Source organism: Schistosoma mansoni, chromosome 1 (genome assembly GCF_000237925.1).
Source record: "Schistosoma mansoni strain Puerto Rico chromosome 1, complete genome".
Taxonomy (NCBI): domain Eukaryota; kingdom Metazoa; phylum Platyhelminthes; class Trematoda; order Strigeidida; family Schistosomatidae; genus Schistosoma; species Schistosoma mansoni.
Window position 1 is genome coordinate 20,289,003 of NC_031495.1, and position 18,485 is coordinate 20,307,487.

Below are 18,485 nucleotides of genomic sequence, written 5' to 3' on the forward strand. Positions count from 1 at the left end.
ATAATATCTGTCGAGTTGTTAGTTTGACGTTAAGTCTTTTAATTTACTACAGTTATATAATATATAATATAAGTATTATTCGATTGAAGTGGATGTAGCGTGACGTTGAACTTACATATATGAAATTAAAAACAAGATTCTTGTAGACAAATGACACATTGTTAAGTGATGTTATTTCTCATAATTTGTTTTAGTCTGTTTGAATATTATACGATTGTCCACTTTCATTTGAACTTATAGTTAATGAAGCAACATGAAATGATGAAATAACCATATATGTTTGATGTCAACTTTCCTTCATTTAAATTTATTTAGTGAATCAATTATGTGGAATTAATTAATATCTTTTTCAAGCTACTTATGATAGAAACAAGTAATACGTAGATATTTTAGTTGAATTTAAAGATGAAATAGTTGAGAAAACTTTTAGTAAGATAAACAAAATAGTGGTGTCTAACCTTTGATCACAAATTAATCGAAATTCTACTTATCCGAATGTAATTTTTAACAGTAGGATGAATATTAGAAAAATAACAGGTGGTGTTTATCTATGTTTTTTACATTAGGGCTCTCTAATAATGTGAATAGTAGAATCGCAACAAGTAATATTCAGTTGATTCATTCAGGTTAAATCCAATATTCCTTATCAACGTTATTGGTTACAACAATAATAAGTACTCTCGCATCTAATTAGTTTCTTTGACATACAGATCTTTTAAAGTCAGAAAAAAACAATAGAAAGAAGTTGTCTAGAAGGCTTTAATTTCTATTGTAAACAATAGAAATTATGTCAGAACTTTACAAGATTTATAACACACTTTTATTAATCATTATGAAAGTGTGAGCCATCTCAATAACTGTTTATTAATATACCCATATATATGTATATATATCTTCTATGAACACACCACATCAGCTCATTCCAAATGGCTCGATGTTAAGATAAATACAGTATAAGTTAGAGCTTCAAATGAAATCCGCAGTAAAAATGACACTGATATCAGGAATATTCAATCACTGAATGAACGGAAAATTGCCAAGAAATGCTCGATATCACACACATATCATGCACATACAATCCATAACGGATACATGAACTCTCTCAATTTTTTTCTTATATACCCTATAAACTTGATAAACGACATGTTTGCTGAGTATTCAAATATAATTAATGTAAAATCCACCATTTCAAATATACTACTCCTCCAAACTCAACCATAACTTTAATATGTACGCTATAATATCCTGTTTAGTGTGACACAGTATTAATGAATTTATATCTGTAAAGATTTAAGAATATGATATTAAAAAAAGATGTTCTCACAGTTAGTTTGTTATAATAGTAATAATGGTTTTTGACATTTAAATCAAGTTAAGAGTCTCGAAAAGTATAAGTAATTATGTAGGTTGTCGAGGTAATTGTTTTAAAGCAGTACTCATCCAACTAATAATTAGAACTATGCAAAAAATTCGAAATGAGGATTTGCATGGTTAATTTTTCTACAGAATTTAAGTTTTTTATTATTATTATTTTCCATTCAAAACATTTTTATGACTAAGCATTACCGAAACAATACTAATTTTATTGACATTACCACCGATACTACACCATTATCTTGTTTCATGCCACTACGGATGTGTAAAGATAATGTGAAATGATTCATTTCATAATGGTTTCAATTGCGACACAAAATAATGTTTTTTTAACTATTCAGTTAATCGTATTTTTATGCAGATTTTATATCTGACAATAAAAAAGAATCAAATCGTGGATTTGAAAATAGTTGAAATCATGGAATAACTTTATTTTGACAACCTTTATAAAAATAATGAATAATAAACATGTTTCTATTAAGTATATAATGGCGCAGAAATATCCACTCACGACATGAAAGTTTACCGGTGAACGATTTAGTTTTAAATCACTAAGCTACCCTACATTATTTCAAATTTTCATTTCCATTCAATTTAATTTAATGATAGTTATCTCACCACTAACATGGATGAAATTAAAAATAATCCTTAAAAGAATTACGGCATCACAACAAAGCGTTAACAATGGTATTTTATCTAACAATCATTTAAATAGATATAATTATTGTACAGCCAGTCTTAAAACTTAATCCGGCTTTATGCAAAAAAGTACAGCTCACATTTGTTATACCTTGATGCTTTAAATCTGTATCGTTTTATTTAAAGCGACATTTAAACTTGCAGATACAATTACCTGTATCTCAGTATTAAAGAAACATTCTTTTAAATAACTTCTAACTCTTTTTTCCATCATGAGAATTAACAGTTGATGCCTTTGTATTCAATGCAAGCATACATAATATGATTCACAACTATGACTTCTACGCTATTGAGCATAATCTAAAGCATCTCTTAGTTCGAAACAAATACTAACGAGTAATGGCAGCATATAAATCTGTTCTCTTCAAAATCATACTTAATTTCTAAAGAAAAGAAAAGAAAGTTTTTAAAAAAATAGGTTACAATCATCCTACTTAGTAACTTTTAAAAAATAAAAAAACGTTCTCCTGATTGTGTAACATTCAATTTTGAATTTCTTTTGTCATTTTAGAAAAAAAATTGTTTAATTAAACAACTTTTTTCTTCCATTTTTTTTCTTTCAACTGATTACTAATTGTATTCTATGTCAACCTTATTTATTATGCAAAAGAATTGAAAGAAAAATAGTTTTACATTTATATACCAATATATGTAGGTATGTTAAAGTGTCCATAATACCGATTAATTGAAAACTCGTTACTCATCGTATTTAATTGTTTAAGGGAATACTTTAATGTAACTGAAGTGTGAATATATATGAGTATGGATATGTGTGTGTGAATGTATGTGACTATGTCTTCTGATTTCTATGATTTACACTTGAATACATTCGATTTAGAATTAATAAAGAGTTTTTTTTTAGGATTCTTTCATAGTATATATATATATATATATATATATATATATATATATATATATGGTAGTCGAACGCCATCGGTCATTTAGCCGAAGCTGTGAAATTTGAAGTTGTATTAACCTATTTAATAGAATGTCAACATTTTTCAAAATGTTCAAAATTTAATTTGTTACCTTAAGAATTTGATTCATCTGTAAGATGATTAAAGGGTTTCGTACACAGTATATAATAAAGTTTAGTTGTGTATGATTAAATTATTTATCCGGAAATATAGTAAAAATGAAAATACTTATGTAAATAAACAAATTTTATAAAAAAATAACACCTCACCAATTTTAGTTCTAATGAATAACTTTTATTTCATATTGAAAGTTGATAAAACATTATTCTATTCTTCTTGAGCAAACTAAGCGATCTATTTTTAGTGTAAATAGTTTCATTCACTTGGATATTTTATAACATTAAATGATTTAAAATAATCGTAACCAAGCAGTTATTTGGCATATATATTATCCGTAAATATTAATGTTTTCACTGTTGCTTGTATTATGAACTGGATTCGTTCATTTTCTGTTGACATATGTGTTGATTAAACAAGTGCCTCAGTATCATCAATCGAGATTAATCAAATTCAGTACTAAATATCAACAAATTAGTAAACGCAGACCCTTACGGGCAGTGATAAGTATCTTATCCATTGTAAACATCGAAAGTGGGATAAAGATAAATCCACCTGACACTTCTTGATTTCGACACCTCCAGGATTCAAGATCTAAGCACTATCCTATAAAAGAATGTAAAAAAATTAGGCATCGCATAATAAACTAAACCTAAACTACCGAACCCCGATTTATTTAACAAAACATGTTTCCGTAGAATATCAGTAATTTGAATTATGATTTAAAGATTAATACCAGAAATCATAAAAAAATATTATTCAGTGTAACATAATGCTATTTTAATCAATAGGATCCATATAATATGATTATGTTATCTATTTATATTGGACTGAGTTGTAATTCGGATCTAAATGAATGTAAATCATATTGAGAAGTGCATACGAGGAGTCGGTAATTTAATGTACAACTTCCATTATCTTGTCAAATATTCAACGACAATATCCATTGTTTACTGAAACAAAAGTTTCAGGAATGTAATTCCCAATAGATATATTCGATTGATGTCATTTGAGTAAATTGTAAGAATTCGATTGAGTGTTTGAATAAAAAATAATTGCACGTACAATTGTTATAGAAAATCAGTTCGTATACTGATCATAATTTTTCAAAGTGACTAGTGAATCTAATTCGGGGGTAATCTAAATCATATCATCTTTTAAGTAACATAACAGTTAACCGAATACAATACCTTTCCTTCCAATATTTAGTGTATGTCTAGTTCCGAAATCCAATTGATGGTGGAAATATTATTCGTAATTTTATTTATATCACCTTGATATTTAAAACATTTTGTAACATTCAGTAGTATAAAAACATGGTTAGAAGAGAATTATTTCTTGTCATTAAGGTTCTCAATATTAACTTGTACTAATAAACGGGTATCACGACTGACAGTAGAGTAGAAAGTCTAATCACATTTTAAAAAGTGTTATCATCTATGAAATTACTTGAAATTTATTGAGAATGCTTGCAACCATGGTAGTTACTGAGCTCAAAATCTTAACCCCTAAGTAAATTTAAACTTATGGACAGATTACAGACAAAACTGATAGGATATGTAACAAATGTTACGAATGGTAAAGAAGCGTAACGATGATTTAAGACAGATGGTCCACTGTTTTCTGGATTTATTATTTATTTGACTAAACTCAATCCTTGACATTAAACTATAAAGCAAGCGACACATACAACCTTCGGTATTATGAATAGCGAAAGCACGGTCATGCTTTCTGGTTGCATAACAACAGCCAGTGAATCGGGAAGTCAGTTAAGTGATTAGTAAGTAACACCAATGCCACAATAGTTAAAAGAACGTAAGTTTCATCCTTAGAATAATTTTGTGGAAATTACTTAGGCATACTTCAAAAATAAAAGGTAGTAGCTTCAAAAACTTTGGTCTGATCATTTTTATTTTGAAGGTTAAAATTTTTTGACAACTTCATAATTTTGTTACATTCTATTATTTAAATTTCAATATTATAACACAGATTACCGGTATATGTTCCTAATTATCTGTTTGTGTCATATTATGGTAAATAAATCTGAGGTCACTGTTCACATACATTCTAAATTAAATATATATGTATGACAAGAATTTGGATAGAATTATTTGAGTGAGGTTATATAATTTCGTTGTATTTAACGCTCGTAAATACTAATGTAAGCCGAATACGACTTTAAAAGCAGTTTATAATTTTTTTTACTCATTGTATATACTCAATGTTAATCAATAACTCGATGAGTAAAGTTTTAGCATCCTCTAGCATTTTTAAAACACAATTAGATAATTGAGATCATGAACCGAACAATGTTAGACCACTATTGGAAACCTAGAAGCACTGGACGATTGTTTCGTCCTAGGATGGAACTCCGCAGCAGAGCACTTCCGAGGTCTCGCACGCGGGACTAGAACCTGGGATCCTTGACCTGGAGCGTACGCTTAACCTCCATGCCAATGAACCGGAACCCAAAAGAGTTAGTGTCTAACCTCAACTAATCTATGATATTACGCGACCATCTTCCATTGTATTTGGTAGATAACTGCCTCACATCTGACATGGTGGATCTCGCGTACGAGATCATGGATACACACTGCCGAGAAGCTCCATATTAGGACGAAACAACCGTCCGGTGCTTCCACGTTTTCAATGGTGGCCTAAAATCGATCGATTCATGATCCTAATTAAAACTGAATAATCTCCATACCCTTAGACTGATAATTAAGTAAATCAAACAAAATTCGATTATATATATATACTGCTAACCCGAAATTCGATTATTATTGTAAATTGGGATGAATATATACTTTAGTTGAAATATTTTTCTCCTGGACCTGCGTATAAATGAGGAAACTCTGGAAGGTTTCCTTGAATTTTGTATTTCTATTATTGTTAGTGTCGCTGATAGGAGATTAATTTATGTTAACATGCTCACTCCATTTTACGGTAGCTTTAATTTCATATCATATATTATTTGATATTGATTAGTGTTGTAATCCAAGTAATCAATAAAACTTTCTGGTATGCCTTAGCTGTAATATTATCATATAAATTTTATAGTATATTCTAATCGTTTTCAAAATCACTGTGGTATGCCTTTTCTTTTACTATTTATTATTAACTATGATGAAACCATCATGAACAAATCTTACATTCATCTTCAAATAACCTGCCTTCATTGTATCATTAAACATTAACACAATTAATTCATCCTGATTGATCAAAATATATTCACATTGGTTTACCAATCAACTTAGTGTTACACACATTTAGATCACAACAGAACTCGAAAATTCCTGATTAATTATTATTAAATGTACCTAACGAAAATATTACAGTTTTGAGCATAGAAACCGAAAATTAAAAAAATAATTTTCTTTTTGATTATTGGTGTTCGTAAGAAAGCAAACGAATGACAGTTAAGATTATATTAAATTTCTAAAGATAAATAAATGGATAATTATATGCCGATTTGTAAATGTAAAAACTGTATTTTGATATCAGTCAAATGCAGGTTTCTCTTCAAAATTATATATATATATATAAACAATGCCCAAGGGAGAATTATCTCGATAACTGAACAGCAGTAAACACTTCCTGACTTCTTTTTTTTAAAACCAATCTCGTCTTCATTCTGTTTGTTGTATGTATGTAAACATAAAATAGTGTATTATGAAAATTTAATTATTTCTCTTATGAAGCAAATAAAATAATTTTCATTTTAGCTAAAAGTATATTTATTGATTTTATCAATCTTTTTTGTTGTTGTTGGATTTAGTTAAGTACTCGTGAAAAAAAACGACATGTTTAACATTGATCAAGTTAATTTTTTGGCTTTACTCTTAAGTGTAGAAGCTATAAATGATTAAAGAAAGGCTATGAACTAAACAATCTTCTGGATATTATAAATTTTCAAAGGTCTATATTTGTTATGCATCAGATAATTTGATTCCGACATGGATTCAACAAATAAAAATCATCACTTTATTTCTTCTTTGAACTGCAACTTTCATTATCTTTGTAAGTAGTAATCTTTCAGTTGTTAGCTTAAATTTTATTTCCAAAGAACAAACATGGAAATGGAGTTTTACAACAGGGAAAGGCAGGTATTTAAATACCTATTTAGGACTTTTCTTGTGAATTTTCCCTTTATTCTCCCCATTTACCATATGCCATCTGAAACTTTAGATACTAAACGATGTCCTATTAAATATTCCAACCCTCTAAACCCACTTTAAGTACTAGTCAGAATACCCGTATTAATAAATAAACGTCTCATAGTAATCCTCATTATTTAAACGCTAGAAATCGTGTAATTATATGTAACAAAATGAGTGATAATGCACCATAAATACAAAGTCTCAATTCCCAACAAACTAAGACATTTATGATAATAAACTGACTAAAAGGTTTATGATTGACTAATTGTAATTTACGGAAGGTGAAAAAAATCTCAATAGTTAATGCGTCAAATATAGCTTTGCAATAGAGATAGGATAAAAAAGTTCTTAGATAATAGGCCCACTGAGTCTCTAGAGAATAGTTTTCAAAATTCCGCATTTTTACGTATTCTCACTGTCTTAGGATAATTACATTTCTTATGTATGGTCTAACCAATCGAAATAGCTTTACAAGATTGTGTTTTTATATCATACTAAACAATGGAAATGTATATGTTTCTACGCGATAACCGAAGTTTCTAAAAGCCTGTCAATAAACAAAGTTTAAAACAACATTTTTTGATCTAGAGTTAGCCTACAGTGAATACCAGCCGTAAAATTAAACAATAATGATGCACTTGATGCAGTCTGTAACAACTGTCAACATGTATATACATTTTTAGAAACTGAAAACTGCTGAGTTCTCATGGAGAAGTAAACAATTGATAGATTACAAGATAAAGTTATTTCGAAATACTCTACAAATATCAAGGTTTGGAGCAGAAATTGTACTTATAACGTGAAAAGGAATAGAATTAAACGTAGAGAATTCAAAATTTATTATGACGTTCAAAACGATAGTAAAAGGTACTTGTAGTGGTTGACTTTAGATTTAAAGAAGCAAATTAATTGTCAGTGTGACATTCACATATTCACTGATATCAATGTCACTCACTTTCTTTGAATCGCAAACATCTACTGTTAGAATTACTATAAGGATGGATGACAACACAATGGATGTTAAATGATTGACAAGCTAATCTTACAATCTACACTGATGAAATTACTACTTACAATTGTGCTTTATATACGAATGACATACTAATCAGTTAAACAACACTGTTCTAATTTATTGGTTTTATTTCAATTATTGAGTAGTCTAACTCATTTTGTCTACAAGACATGTCCGTATTTTTAAAAACTATTATTGAATTCAATAATTCATTCTTTACATGCCTGCATAACGGAAATAGGTAGTGAAAATCTATTCATCCAAAAATATACACTATTCAGAAGACAAGTTATCCACCTAAAGAATAGATTAGTTACTTTTGTATCGATGATCTCTCATACTGATTTCAACCAGAAAAGAAATACTGAATAACATAGAAACAAGTTACAACTATTTCATTCTAATTTATTAATCATTCTTTACGGGTTGACAAATGTTTAGCCTAGCTAATGTCTTTTCCAATAGTTGATATATATCATTCTATTTATTGATTATAAGGTCACATCAAGTATGATCAGTTCTAATTAAGTCTCATCAATTTAACGAAGTATGAAGGTTCAACGCTTATCAGAAGAAAGCGAATAAAACCGAGCTTTTGAATTTTTTGGTAATTGAACTGGTAAATGATACAGAAAGTAGTACAAACTTTAAAATGTCTGGTTTCCTGTTTATTTACATTTATTATCCAAATATTTATATCTAAGTATGTACACCTTCCGAGCTTATTATTTTTAAATAAAAGGAATTGAGATTCCCATTGAGTTGTTAACTGTCTTAAAGTTCAAACAAATAGCTGTCGAAGTCACTTTTCCAGAACAAATTTTTTTTTTAATCATCAACTTTGAATTTGCTGTTTTTAGAAAAATTTCACCGTGGATTAGCTGAAGTTAAACAATAACACTGTTGGATGCCAGCTTAGTAGTCCAGAGGTTAGGTGTTCTCGCTCGAGACCGAAGGTCATGGGTTAGATTCCCACGTGCGGGATCGTGGTTGTTTGCTGCTGAGGAGTTCCATACTATGACAAAACGGCCGTCCAGTGCTTCTAGATTTTCAATAGTGGCTTAACTTTGAACGGTTCATGATCTCAATGAAAAATTCATTGTATTTGTACTTGTTCATTTAATTTTGAAAGATTAGATGATCAAAAAGTTTTATTGCATGTTTAGTTATTCAGTTTTATCACTTATTATATTTCTTTTGTTTTCTTTTTTTAACAGCTATACTCTTCAATGTGTATTGCCAATTAATTATTTTGTGGAAAAAGTATATGTATTTTTATGGTTCTGGTTTGTGATTCTTTCAATTGTCACCATATTAAGTACACTTCAATGGGCTTTCAATACACTTGTACCAGTTAGACGAATAGCTTATATAAAACAATATATCCGAGCTATTCGACAACTTTCCAATACTGAAGAAAGAGATTGTACACGATTTGTAAATTATAATCTTGGTCCAGATGGTGTACTAATATTACAAGTTGTATCTAGAGTTTCTAGTGATTTAATTGCATTAGATGTTACAGCAACTCTATGGAGTAATTATAGACATGCTAAAATTACTGGTACTGAAGAAGATATCAATAGATTTTTGGAAAATGTTAATCGAGGAACAAATGCCGTATAGTAACAGCTCGGTCGGGTAATAAACAAAAAACAAATTCACATTTAATTCTTGCTATTATTTCATTAAATAACATGAATATAGTAAATTTATTCTAATCCCTACTTTTATATCCCTCACCTCTACTATGAACACAAGTTACCCGACCGCTAAACTTAAATAAATCCACTAGAAACGCTCATACAATTCCAATCATTCAAAAAAAACTTTACAAACCATGTACCAAAGACATTTCACAGGAGAATGTCCAAACATACTCCTATACCTACAAACACTCACACATAGATGTGTTTTCTTTACACGCCTTACTCTTCAAAAAGATATATACTGCATATAATCCTTCTGTGAGACAATTATTCTAGGTTATGTTTACATTACTAATATTATTATTATTACTGTCAAAAAAATCCAACACAATTTTATTCAGTTATATGTAATCAGAAACTCAGTTTTTTTAAAAAAAATATGTCACTGACATACAACCTTTCTAATCAAATTAACCGAAAATTGACTTCTCTTCAATATTATATATATAACTAAAGATAGACTACTTAATAGTTTATAATTTTTATTAGCATATGTAAAATTATTCAAAAAAACAAACAAACAGAGGTAAATACTCCATTTCATATTCTGTTCTTTATTACCGTTTTCTTTTTTCATACTCAGTTTCTTTTCCTTGTCTTTTTTCCATAGACCCTTATCTTTATTTCAATGAATAAGAGTAATCATCCGTTCTTTCTTTTTTTTGTTTATTTTACAAAATATTTAATATTTTGACTTTAGTTATATTCATGTTAAATAATCAATTTTAGTAGAAAAATAAAAAACCAGAATGAACGAAACAATTGAAGTTTGTATAGTGTTTTATTAGTTGATCGGGATCAAATAGAAAATTCAAAAACTTATTGATATCTTAAAGAAGAATTGGATTTTGAACTCAAAATATCAATATAATTGACTAAATTTTAGTGTTTAAGGTGAAAAATCTGAAGCTGATCAATTTAACAATTTCTAAGAATACTCTGTAGAGTAAAACAAGTTGGATCAATTCGGTGACTAAAAATATGGTGAAATCTAATTATTTCGGTAAGTCGTTCACTAACAAGGATATAGTACTAACAAGTATTTTATTACTGGTAGAATAAAGTAAAAATATTTGAATTCAATGAGGTACACGGTCGGTTTCATTGACCATTCGTCCACTGGAATTTGGACAACTGTAAAATATCCGTAGTTATTCCATAATATGTGACTCATAATTGAATACTGTTATGAGATGGTGGAGAAGATTTGTAGCTCAGGTGGGTGATTTTGATGTTTTGTTCTCTGAGCTAGATGGTTTGGTCGTCCAGCTTTCATCGTCCTTCTGAACGACATCATCAGCACAAACTTCAGGTAGAAGTGAAGTGTTTGAATTTCTCCACATGTGATTCACAGCTTGTCCTCTGCACCTCGATGTTGATTGGTTCTTATTGACCTTAAATCTGTCATTGTTTATTTCTTTGTTTTGGTTGTATCTCCTATTGGTTTGATTTTTGTTCCTATGTTCCTGCATAATTTTCTTGATTGGTTGATAGATTGGATTGATTTCAATATGTTTGTTTATTGCTGACTGACCTGAGTGCCAAGCTTCTAAAAATTCTCTGGTATTTTTGGAATTGCCTCTGTCCAAAATCTGCACATTTTCCCAGTCGAATTTATGTCCGTAGTTGTCCACGTGTATTGATATGAGTGAAGAAATGTCGTGGCGTTTGACTGCTAATTGGTGTTCATGTAGGCGAAGATGCAGGGGGCATCCGCTTTGTCCAATATAGTGTTTGTTGCAGTTGGTACAATTTATCTTGTAGATGATGTTTGTTTTGTCCTCTTTCGCCATTTCATCTTTTGGTTTGCATAAGATTGAGTGGAAACACTTTGTTGGTTTGTGGGCTACACCTATTCCGAAGGTTTTCAGCAGCCTTGTTGTCGTTTCCGATATGCCTTTTATGTATGGTAGAGTGATACTTTTGTTGATTTTTATACTTGATTTCGTTCCTAATGGTGTATGCGACTGGTATTTTTTGATGAAATTGATTGGATAGCCGTTCTTTTAAAGAATGGTTTTCAGGTATTTTTCTTCATTTTTTCGTGCTGTGATTGTATTGCAGTGTGTTCTCGCCCTCTTGAACAAAGTTTGTACACAGTTGATTTTATGAGTTCTTGGGTTGTTGCTATTGTAGTTGAGAATTTGATCGGTGTGGGTCGGCTTCCTGTGCACTTGAGTCTCTAGTTTTCCTGTGTCAGTTCTGGTGACTAATACATCTAAGAATGGTAACTTGTTGTCCGACTCTTGTTCCATTGTTAACTTGATGTCGTTGAAGACGTTGTTGATCTGCTTTTAGGTGTTTTCTAGTTCCTCCTTTTTGACGATGACGAATGTGTCGTCTACATAACGAATCCAAATTTTTCGTTTGATAACTGGTAGAATTGTGGTTTCTAGTCATTGCATTACTGCTTCCGCGATAAGTCCTGATATTGGTGATCCCATTGGTGTCCCTTTTGTTTGTTTGTAGATTTTGCTATTGAATTGGAAATATGTTGTTAGACATAGATCTACGAGTTCAAGTAGGCTTTGACTTTGAAGTTTCGTGTATTTCGCGAGGCTTTCGTCGTTGGTTAGAAGCAAGGACAGAGTTTCTTTTGCTAAGTTTGGTTCAATTGAAGTGAATAGTGCTGTTACATCAAAGGATATCATTAGTTCGTCGTCGTTGATTTGAATGTTCCTAATCTGATCAAGGAATTGTGTGGCTGATTTGATGGAGTGGTTCGACGAATCTACTAAATGTTTCAGTATTCTTGAGATTTCTCTTGATAAATTGTACGTTGGTGTTCCTGGTAGTGCTACAATTGGACGTAGTGGGATGTTTGGTTTGTGTATCTTTGGTCTGCCGTAGAACCGAGGGAGTACTGGTCCATTAGATTTCATTCTCCATTGATCTTGCTTCATTATTTCTCCTGCTTTGACGAGTTTGTTTAAAGTTTTTGAAATGCGATTGTCTAGTTTTTTGACTGGATTTATGTCCATCGGTTTGTATGTACTTTTGTCCTCGAGTATTTCCTCGGCTTTCTTGATGTATTCTTCTTTACCATAATCACCGTGGTGCGTCCTTTGTCTGCTGGAACGATGACAATATCTTTTCTGGTTCTGAGTTTCTTCAAAGCTGTTTGTTCTTGTGACGTCAGTTGGTTGTTGCCCTTCATCCGTTGAGTTAGTGGTACTATAGATTGTCTTATTTCCTGTTGCGTTTCCTCACTTACTGTTATAATTTTATGTCCGGCTCTTTATCACGGGAATTATCCACCGATCGAAATTCGACTTTTCTGATCTTAATACTGTGCCAAATCAATGACGTTTGACCAGTATGGGTAGTCTAGCATCCTTATTGGTTCGTTGTCCCCTCAGCCCTTCCAGTTGAGTTCAAAAACACCAATTGCAAATTCTGCTATGCGAATCAGTTATTTGAAGCATACTCGGTTTATATACCAGACAGACAGACCGCATCTTACTATAAAATCGAAAATAATATTTGTACAAGATCAAGTCAAATGTGACTGTGAACGTGGGAGACAATAATCAATGAACTGAATATAATTCAGGGACAGTAATTCGTATAATAGTAATCCATAGGTCAAAATAAAACTTATAATAAGATGAATATATATATATATATATATATATATATATATATATATATATAGAGAGAGAGAGAGAGAGAGAGAGAGAGATAGGTTAAATCTAATCACTTTATAATTATACAATAAGAATATATATAGAATAATAGTCCATTAATGGGTCCCGGGAGTTGCCTGTACTTATGTCTTCACTAGGTTATAACAAATACATTAATCTGTACCATTTTACTCAGTTGTATCAAAAAAATACTGCGAAAGAGTATATATACTTTAACAAATAATAAAACTCTCCAAATCTTCTGTTACAGACTTTAAGTATTATATTTTATTATTCAAGTTAGGAGAAAATATTGTACTCATCAAACAAATGATATTGTATTACGTTAGATAATTCAAACACAGCTCAGTTAAATGACAATCAATAGAAGAAAAGGTACAATACAGGTGATCATACATCTCACGAAATATTAAAAATAAACAATTTTTATGGTCTGTGCTTGGTGTCCAACTATATTATTGGGTGTTGTTTAACGTAATTATTGTCAAATTAAAAACCAATCTCATAATCAGTAATTACCGAAACGTCATAGAGGACCTTAGGCATGCCCTTTAAACAACACCTGTATGTGTAATGTTTATTGGGCACAAAATTTTGTATTCGTCTATTGTCCTATTGATAAACTACGATACCTGGAATGGAAACAAGGTAAGAAAATAAAGTAAAATAATTCACACTATTATTGCAACTCGATTATGAAAGCACAAAAACCCTTTCAGATATGTAATCATTCTTCATAAGGTTTTCAATAACAGTATAAAGTTCTAAGAGATGCATCCTCCCTTCTACTAGCCAATCTAACATACAACTGATCCTTCCGAAGATGGACATAATATCTCTATTCATTTTTATTATAAATGAGTGGACCAGCTAATTATGTACAACCGATCGTAACAATCAGCTTAATGATTTTGATCTATACAACTTCCAAACTTTTATTGCCTAACTTATCATAATTGCATACAAAGTTGCTCCAATATGTATAAATCACGTCTGCAGTGATTTTGATAGCCTCTGTAAATATATGATAAATTTTTATTTAACTGAAATGATATACGTCTTTGAATAATGTTCTTGAATAGCTCCTGAATATAATGAATTTACTGTTGCCTCAATTAATATGACGTACGATTTCTGACTGCGATTTACGGATATCTATTCAATCAGAAAATCAAGTAACATCTAAACTTTAATTTTGTTACCTTTCATGAAGTCGTCAGGGGCCAGAGTAAAAATATCAGTTATGCTGATTACCGTTGACTGTAGTTTCCAGGGAATGTTCTTTTAATTGTTTCATGTCATGATTAATTATCACTAATCTACTGTTCTTTCACACAAACCAAATGCAATGTCCATTTTCAATCCATAACCTGGAAACGGATGCCGAAAAGCAAACCTACCTCAAGCCTTCCTAATTTCTTATCCATCATTTATCAGTGTTGATTTATGAACTTTGCGTACATTTCAGTTAGGGATCCATTTTGTCTATCAATTAGTTCTGATAGTACTTTAATGTATATTTGTATCTCAATTTCAAGATCCCAGAACATCTTGACTGATGATTTTCCAGATTTTTTTGTGCCACAATACTCGTGCAAACTATTGCTTATTAAAAAATACACAAATGGTGTAACTGAGAATTGTCCACTTTTAGAGCTTATCTAGCAGTATTTTATCCACATTTTAAATTGTTGCTGACCAAGAAAAACTGCCTACTACAGTACACTATCAACGACCAATCATCATTAATAAATACTGATGATATAGTCGAGATGCGTGTTAGTATGACTCAATTCTTTCGCCTATGTACTGAAAACGTTTTTATTTTTACGAATGTAATTCCTGCTATTCAGTATGTAAACGATGCTGTTCATAGGACTCAATTTTCTATTCAACCAGAAGTACAGTTAGTAGGAATGTAAGAGAAGACAAAAAATAGGCATAATTTTGCTACACAGTAACACTGGATCTCTACAGAATCGTACAAAACAACATGATATAAACAACTGAGAGATGGAATCAAAACAAGAATACGTACAGTTCTCTAAAAACTAGCACTTTTGATTCCCTTCTAAGTTCACGTCAAAATAGCGACTGATATTTAGGTATCAGTAAAATGATTTGTGTATTGGTCAGCATGAGTTGATTTGATCATCACAAAGGGGCTTCCAATCGTTCACCCAAAATCGTCACCATATACCTGTCTTGAGATGTCAGTGTTTCTATTAGAGATCTGATATCATAATATTGAGGGCTGAAATACTTAGGGGGCACTTTTTTTTTAAACAAGGAAGATAGTTTTATGAGCGCCACTACACTAAATTAGTCACATGTAAGCAAGCTACATTGACAGTAAAACATATATCGTCATTACCAATATAAGAAACTTAAAATTGTTAGTGTAATGATGCTTTTGATATTGTATAGGTCAAGATTTATCCTTGAAAGTTCCCACTGTACAAAACCGAAGTCAAACGTACAAAAAACACCGTAAACTTTTTTAGACCAAGAATTAGCTATCTGAACTTAGTAAAATGTATTTTACCGTGTAGGCATTATCAGATGAAGTACTGTTTCTAATTATATAAAAAGTATAACATTGCCACTTGTGAATCACAAAACGATCGAATAATAATAATTTAGGTATCAACCCAATGAAAACTTATCTTTCAGGATTCGGAAGGGCGAAACATTACTGTCTTGCACTCCTACCTACCAAAAACGTAAGCTTAGACTAACAAATTATTTATTTAAGAAATATATATTGTCACTGAAATAATAAGTGCAAACACATTGTATAACTCACTTTTGTTAACCACAGACTTCCTATTGTTTTACTTAATACCGCATAAATATTAAAGAGAAAGAATAGGTCATGCTGAAATCTCGATTTTATGCTAACTTACAGCTGTATTTTTTATTTTGTATAACACTGTAATGATGACTAACACATTTGGACATACAAGCAATGCATAACATGAATAGTTTTTCATTGATAATAAGAAACAATGTAAAATATGACTTATTATCTAATAATTTATCTTCACGCAAAACATGCCTAAAACAAACAGTAGGTTTACGCACAATATTCGTTTATTCAGTACACATTGATTAATTGTTTATTCAACAAAACAGTTGAATACATAAGCAATGAAGGATAGTGGCTAGCACTAGGATCCAAGACGCGTGTTTCGTCCTATTCGAAAATATCAACGCAATATTCACAGTATGTACATATGCCAACAAGAGACCGATCAATTGCAGTCCTAAATAACAAGATACAAGTAAACAACACCAAGTGAAGTCAAATACATAGTGTATGAAATATATTAAGGATTGTCTTTATCAACATTGTATCTCCCTTTCTTTACTATTTTAATTAAAATTCTTTGTTTACAACGATGAAGTATCATTTGCCTAAACGATCATGAAAATAATTAAAATTTCAACACCATTTATTATTCATTTACCTATTTAATTAGTAAATTATTTATTTGTTCAATTTTCTTTTTTTTGAAAGATTTATTAACCAGTTTTAATCATGGATTTCCCAATTGAATTATTTTGATGTTAATTTAAACATATAAAAGTTTTCGTACCGGTTATTCGAGTCTTCTCATTGATATTTAGGTCTGCAATTGATTGTTTACATATGTGATTCCTGTACATATTGCCTCGATATTGTCTTAAGTCACAAGCATTATGAGCAAAGGTGATGATATAAGAGTTTTCATTGCTTATTTAACCAATGACCACAAGTGATGAAAACTATCAATAGCAAAACAATTTAAATATATAATTTTAACGACAACAGGAGGTTTAAGGATAATAATGCCTTGGTACGGCCAAGAGTGGGGAGGGCCCCCCTTTTCTCTAGAACGCTCTCACACGTTCACGCGTATATGGCCTCTGCCAGGGAAGTCCTACTCACTGCCTTCTCGTGGCAGGGATGTTGTTTACGAAATTGAGAGGACGAAAAGCGAATGTCCGACGCTTTAACCGGGTTGGTGGACACGAAAGGCCCACCTAGGGGAGTTGGGAAACCCTCATTCCAAACGAATGGTGTGCATGAACTCCAGGATCCAGATGGAACAAATGGCGTATTCAGCCATTGTTGGTCATCAGCTACCATGGGACTGCATCTTCTTATGATGCTCCACTACCCTGTGGATCAGTCCTTTAGGTCGAAGGCTCAGGCTGTGGCCCCCTAAGAAAACCACCTGCTTCGATCTGGACACACGGGAAGTATCACAGCCGGACATAATTAAAATGAAATGACAACATTTTTGTGGCGTATATATATCTGATACCTTTTTGTACCAATATTTATGTGTTCAAATAAATAAATAACTTGACATTAAATTTAAAAATACTAAAATGACTGAAATAGACAAATTTTTCACTGTAGTTTGACATGATTCTCTCACAATAACGGTTACTTACAATAAAGCTAATTATTAGAAGTAATTTTTATCGTTGATCAGGTTCTTTCACTGATTAGTTCGACTTGGAGATAGTTTTGATAATGGACTTGAATCAGCTGGTTTTCTGCTTAAACAATCATGTTAAAATATCACGATCAACTGTAGACTGACTGTAGACGAATATAATTATCGTTGTATTTCCAAAGACTCTAAGTGTGTTTCCATTTCAGTTGTGAGTAGGCCGTCGTTATATCGCATTAAAATTTGCTTTCAAATGATGAAAACATACAAATAACACCTTAATTATTGATATATAATCACTTTCAAAATGTTTATTTTCCAATATCGATGTAATACTGTGTAAATATTTTCTCATTCTTTAAGTCATCGGTTGTTTCAGGATCATTCAGAACATTGTCAGTCATA

General features: G+C 30.9%; 1 protein-coding gene across 1 annotated transcript; it reads left to right on the forward strand.

Annotated features, from left to right (window-relative positions):
* Window positions 1-4,810: 4,810 nt before the first annotated feature.
* On the forward strand, window positions 4,811-10,268 carry Smp_140860 (putative innexin; the record flags this gene model as incomplete). The annotated part of the gene is made up of 2 exons (XM_018793596.1): window positions 4,811-4,887; window positions 9,497-10,268. The coding sequence occupies 2 exons, from the start codon at window positions 4,811-4,813 to the stop codon at window positions 9,903-9,905; spliced, it is 486 nt and encodes a 161-aa protein (XP_018648093.1). The 3' UTR covers window positions 9,906-10,268.
* Window positions 10,269-18,485: the final 8,217 nt, after the last annotated feature.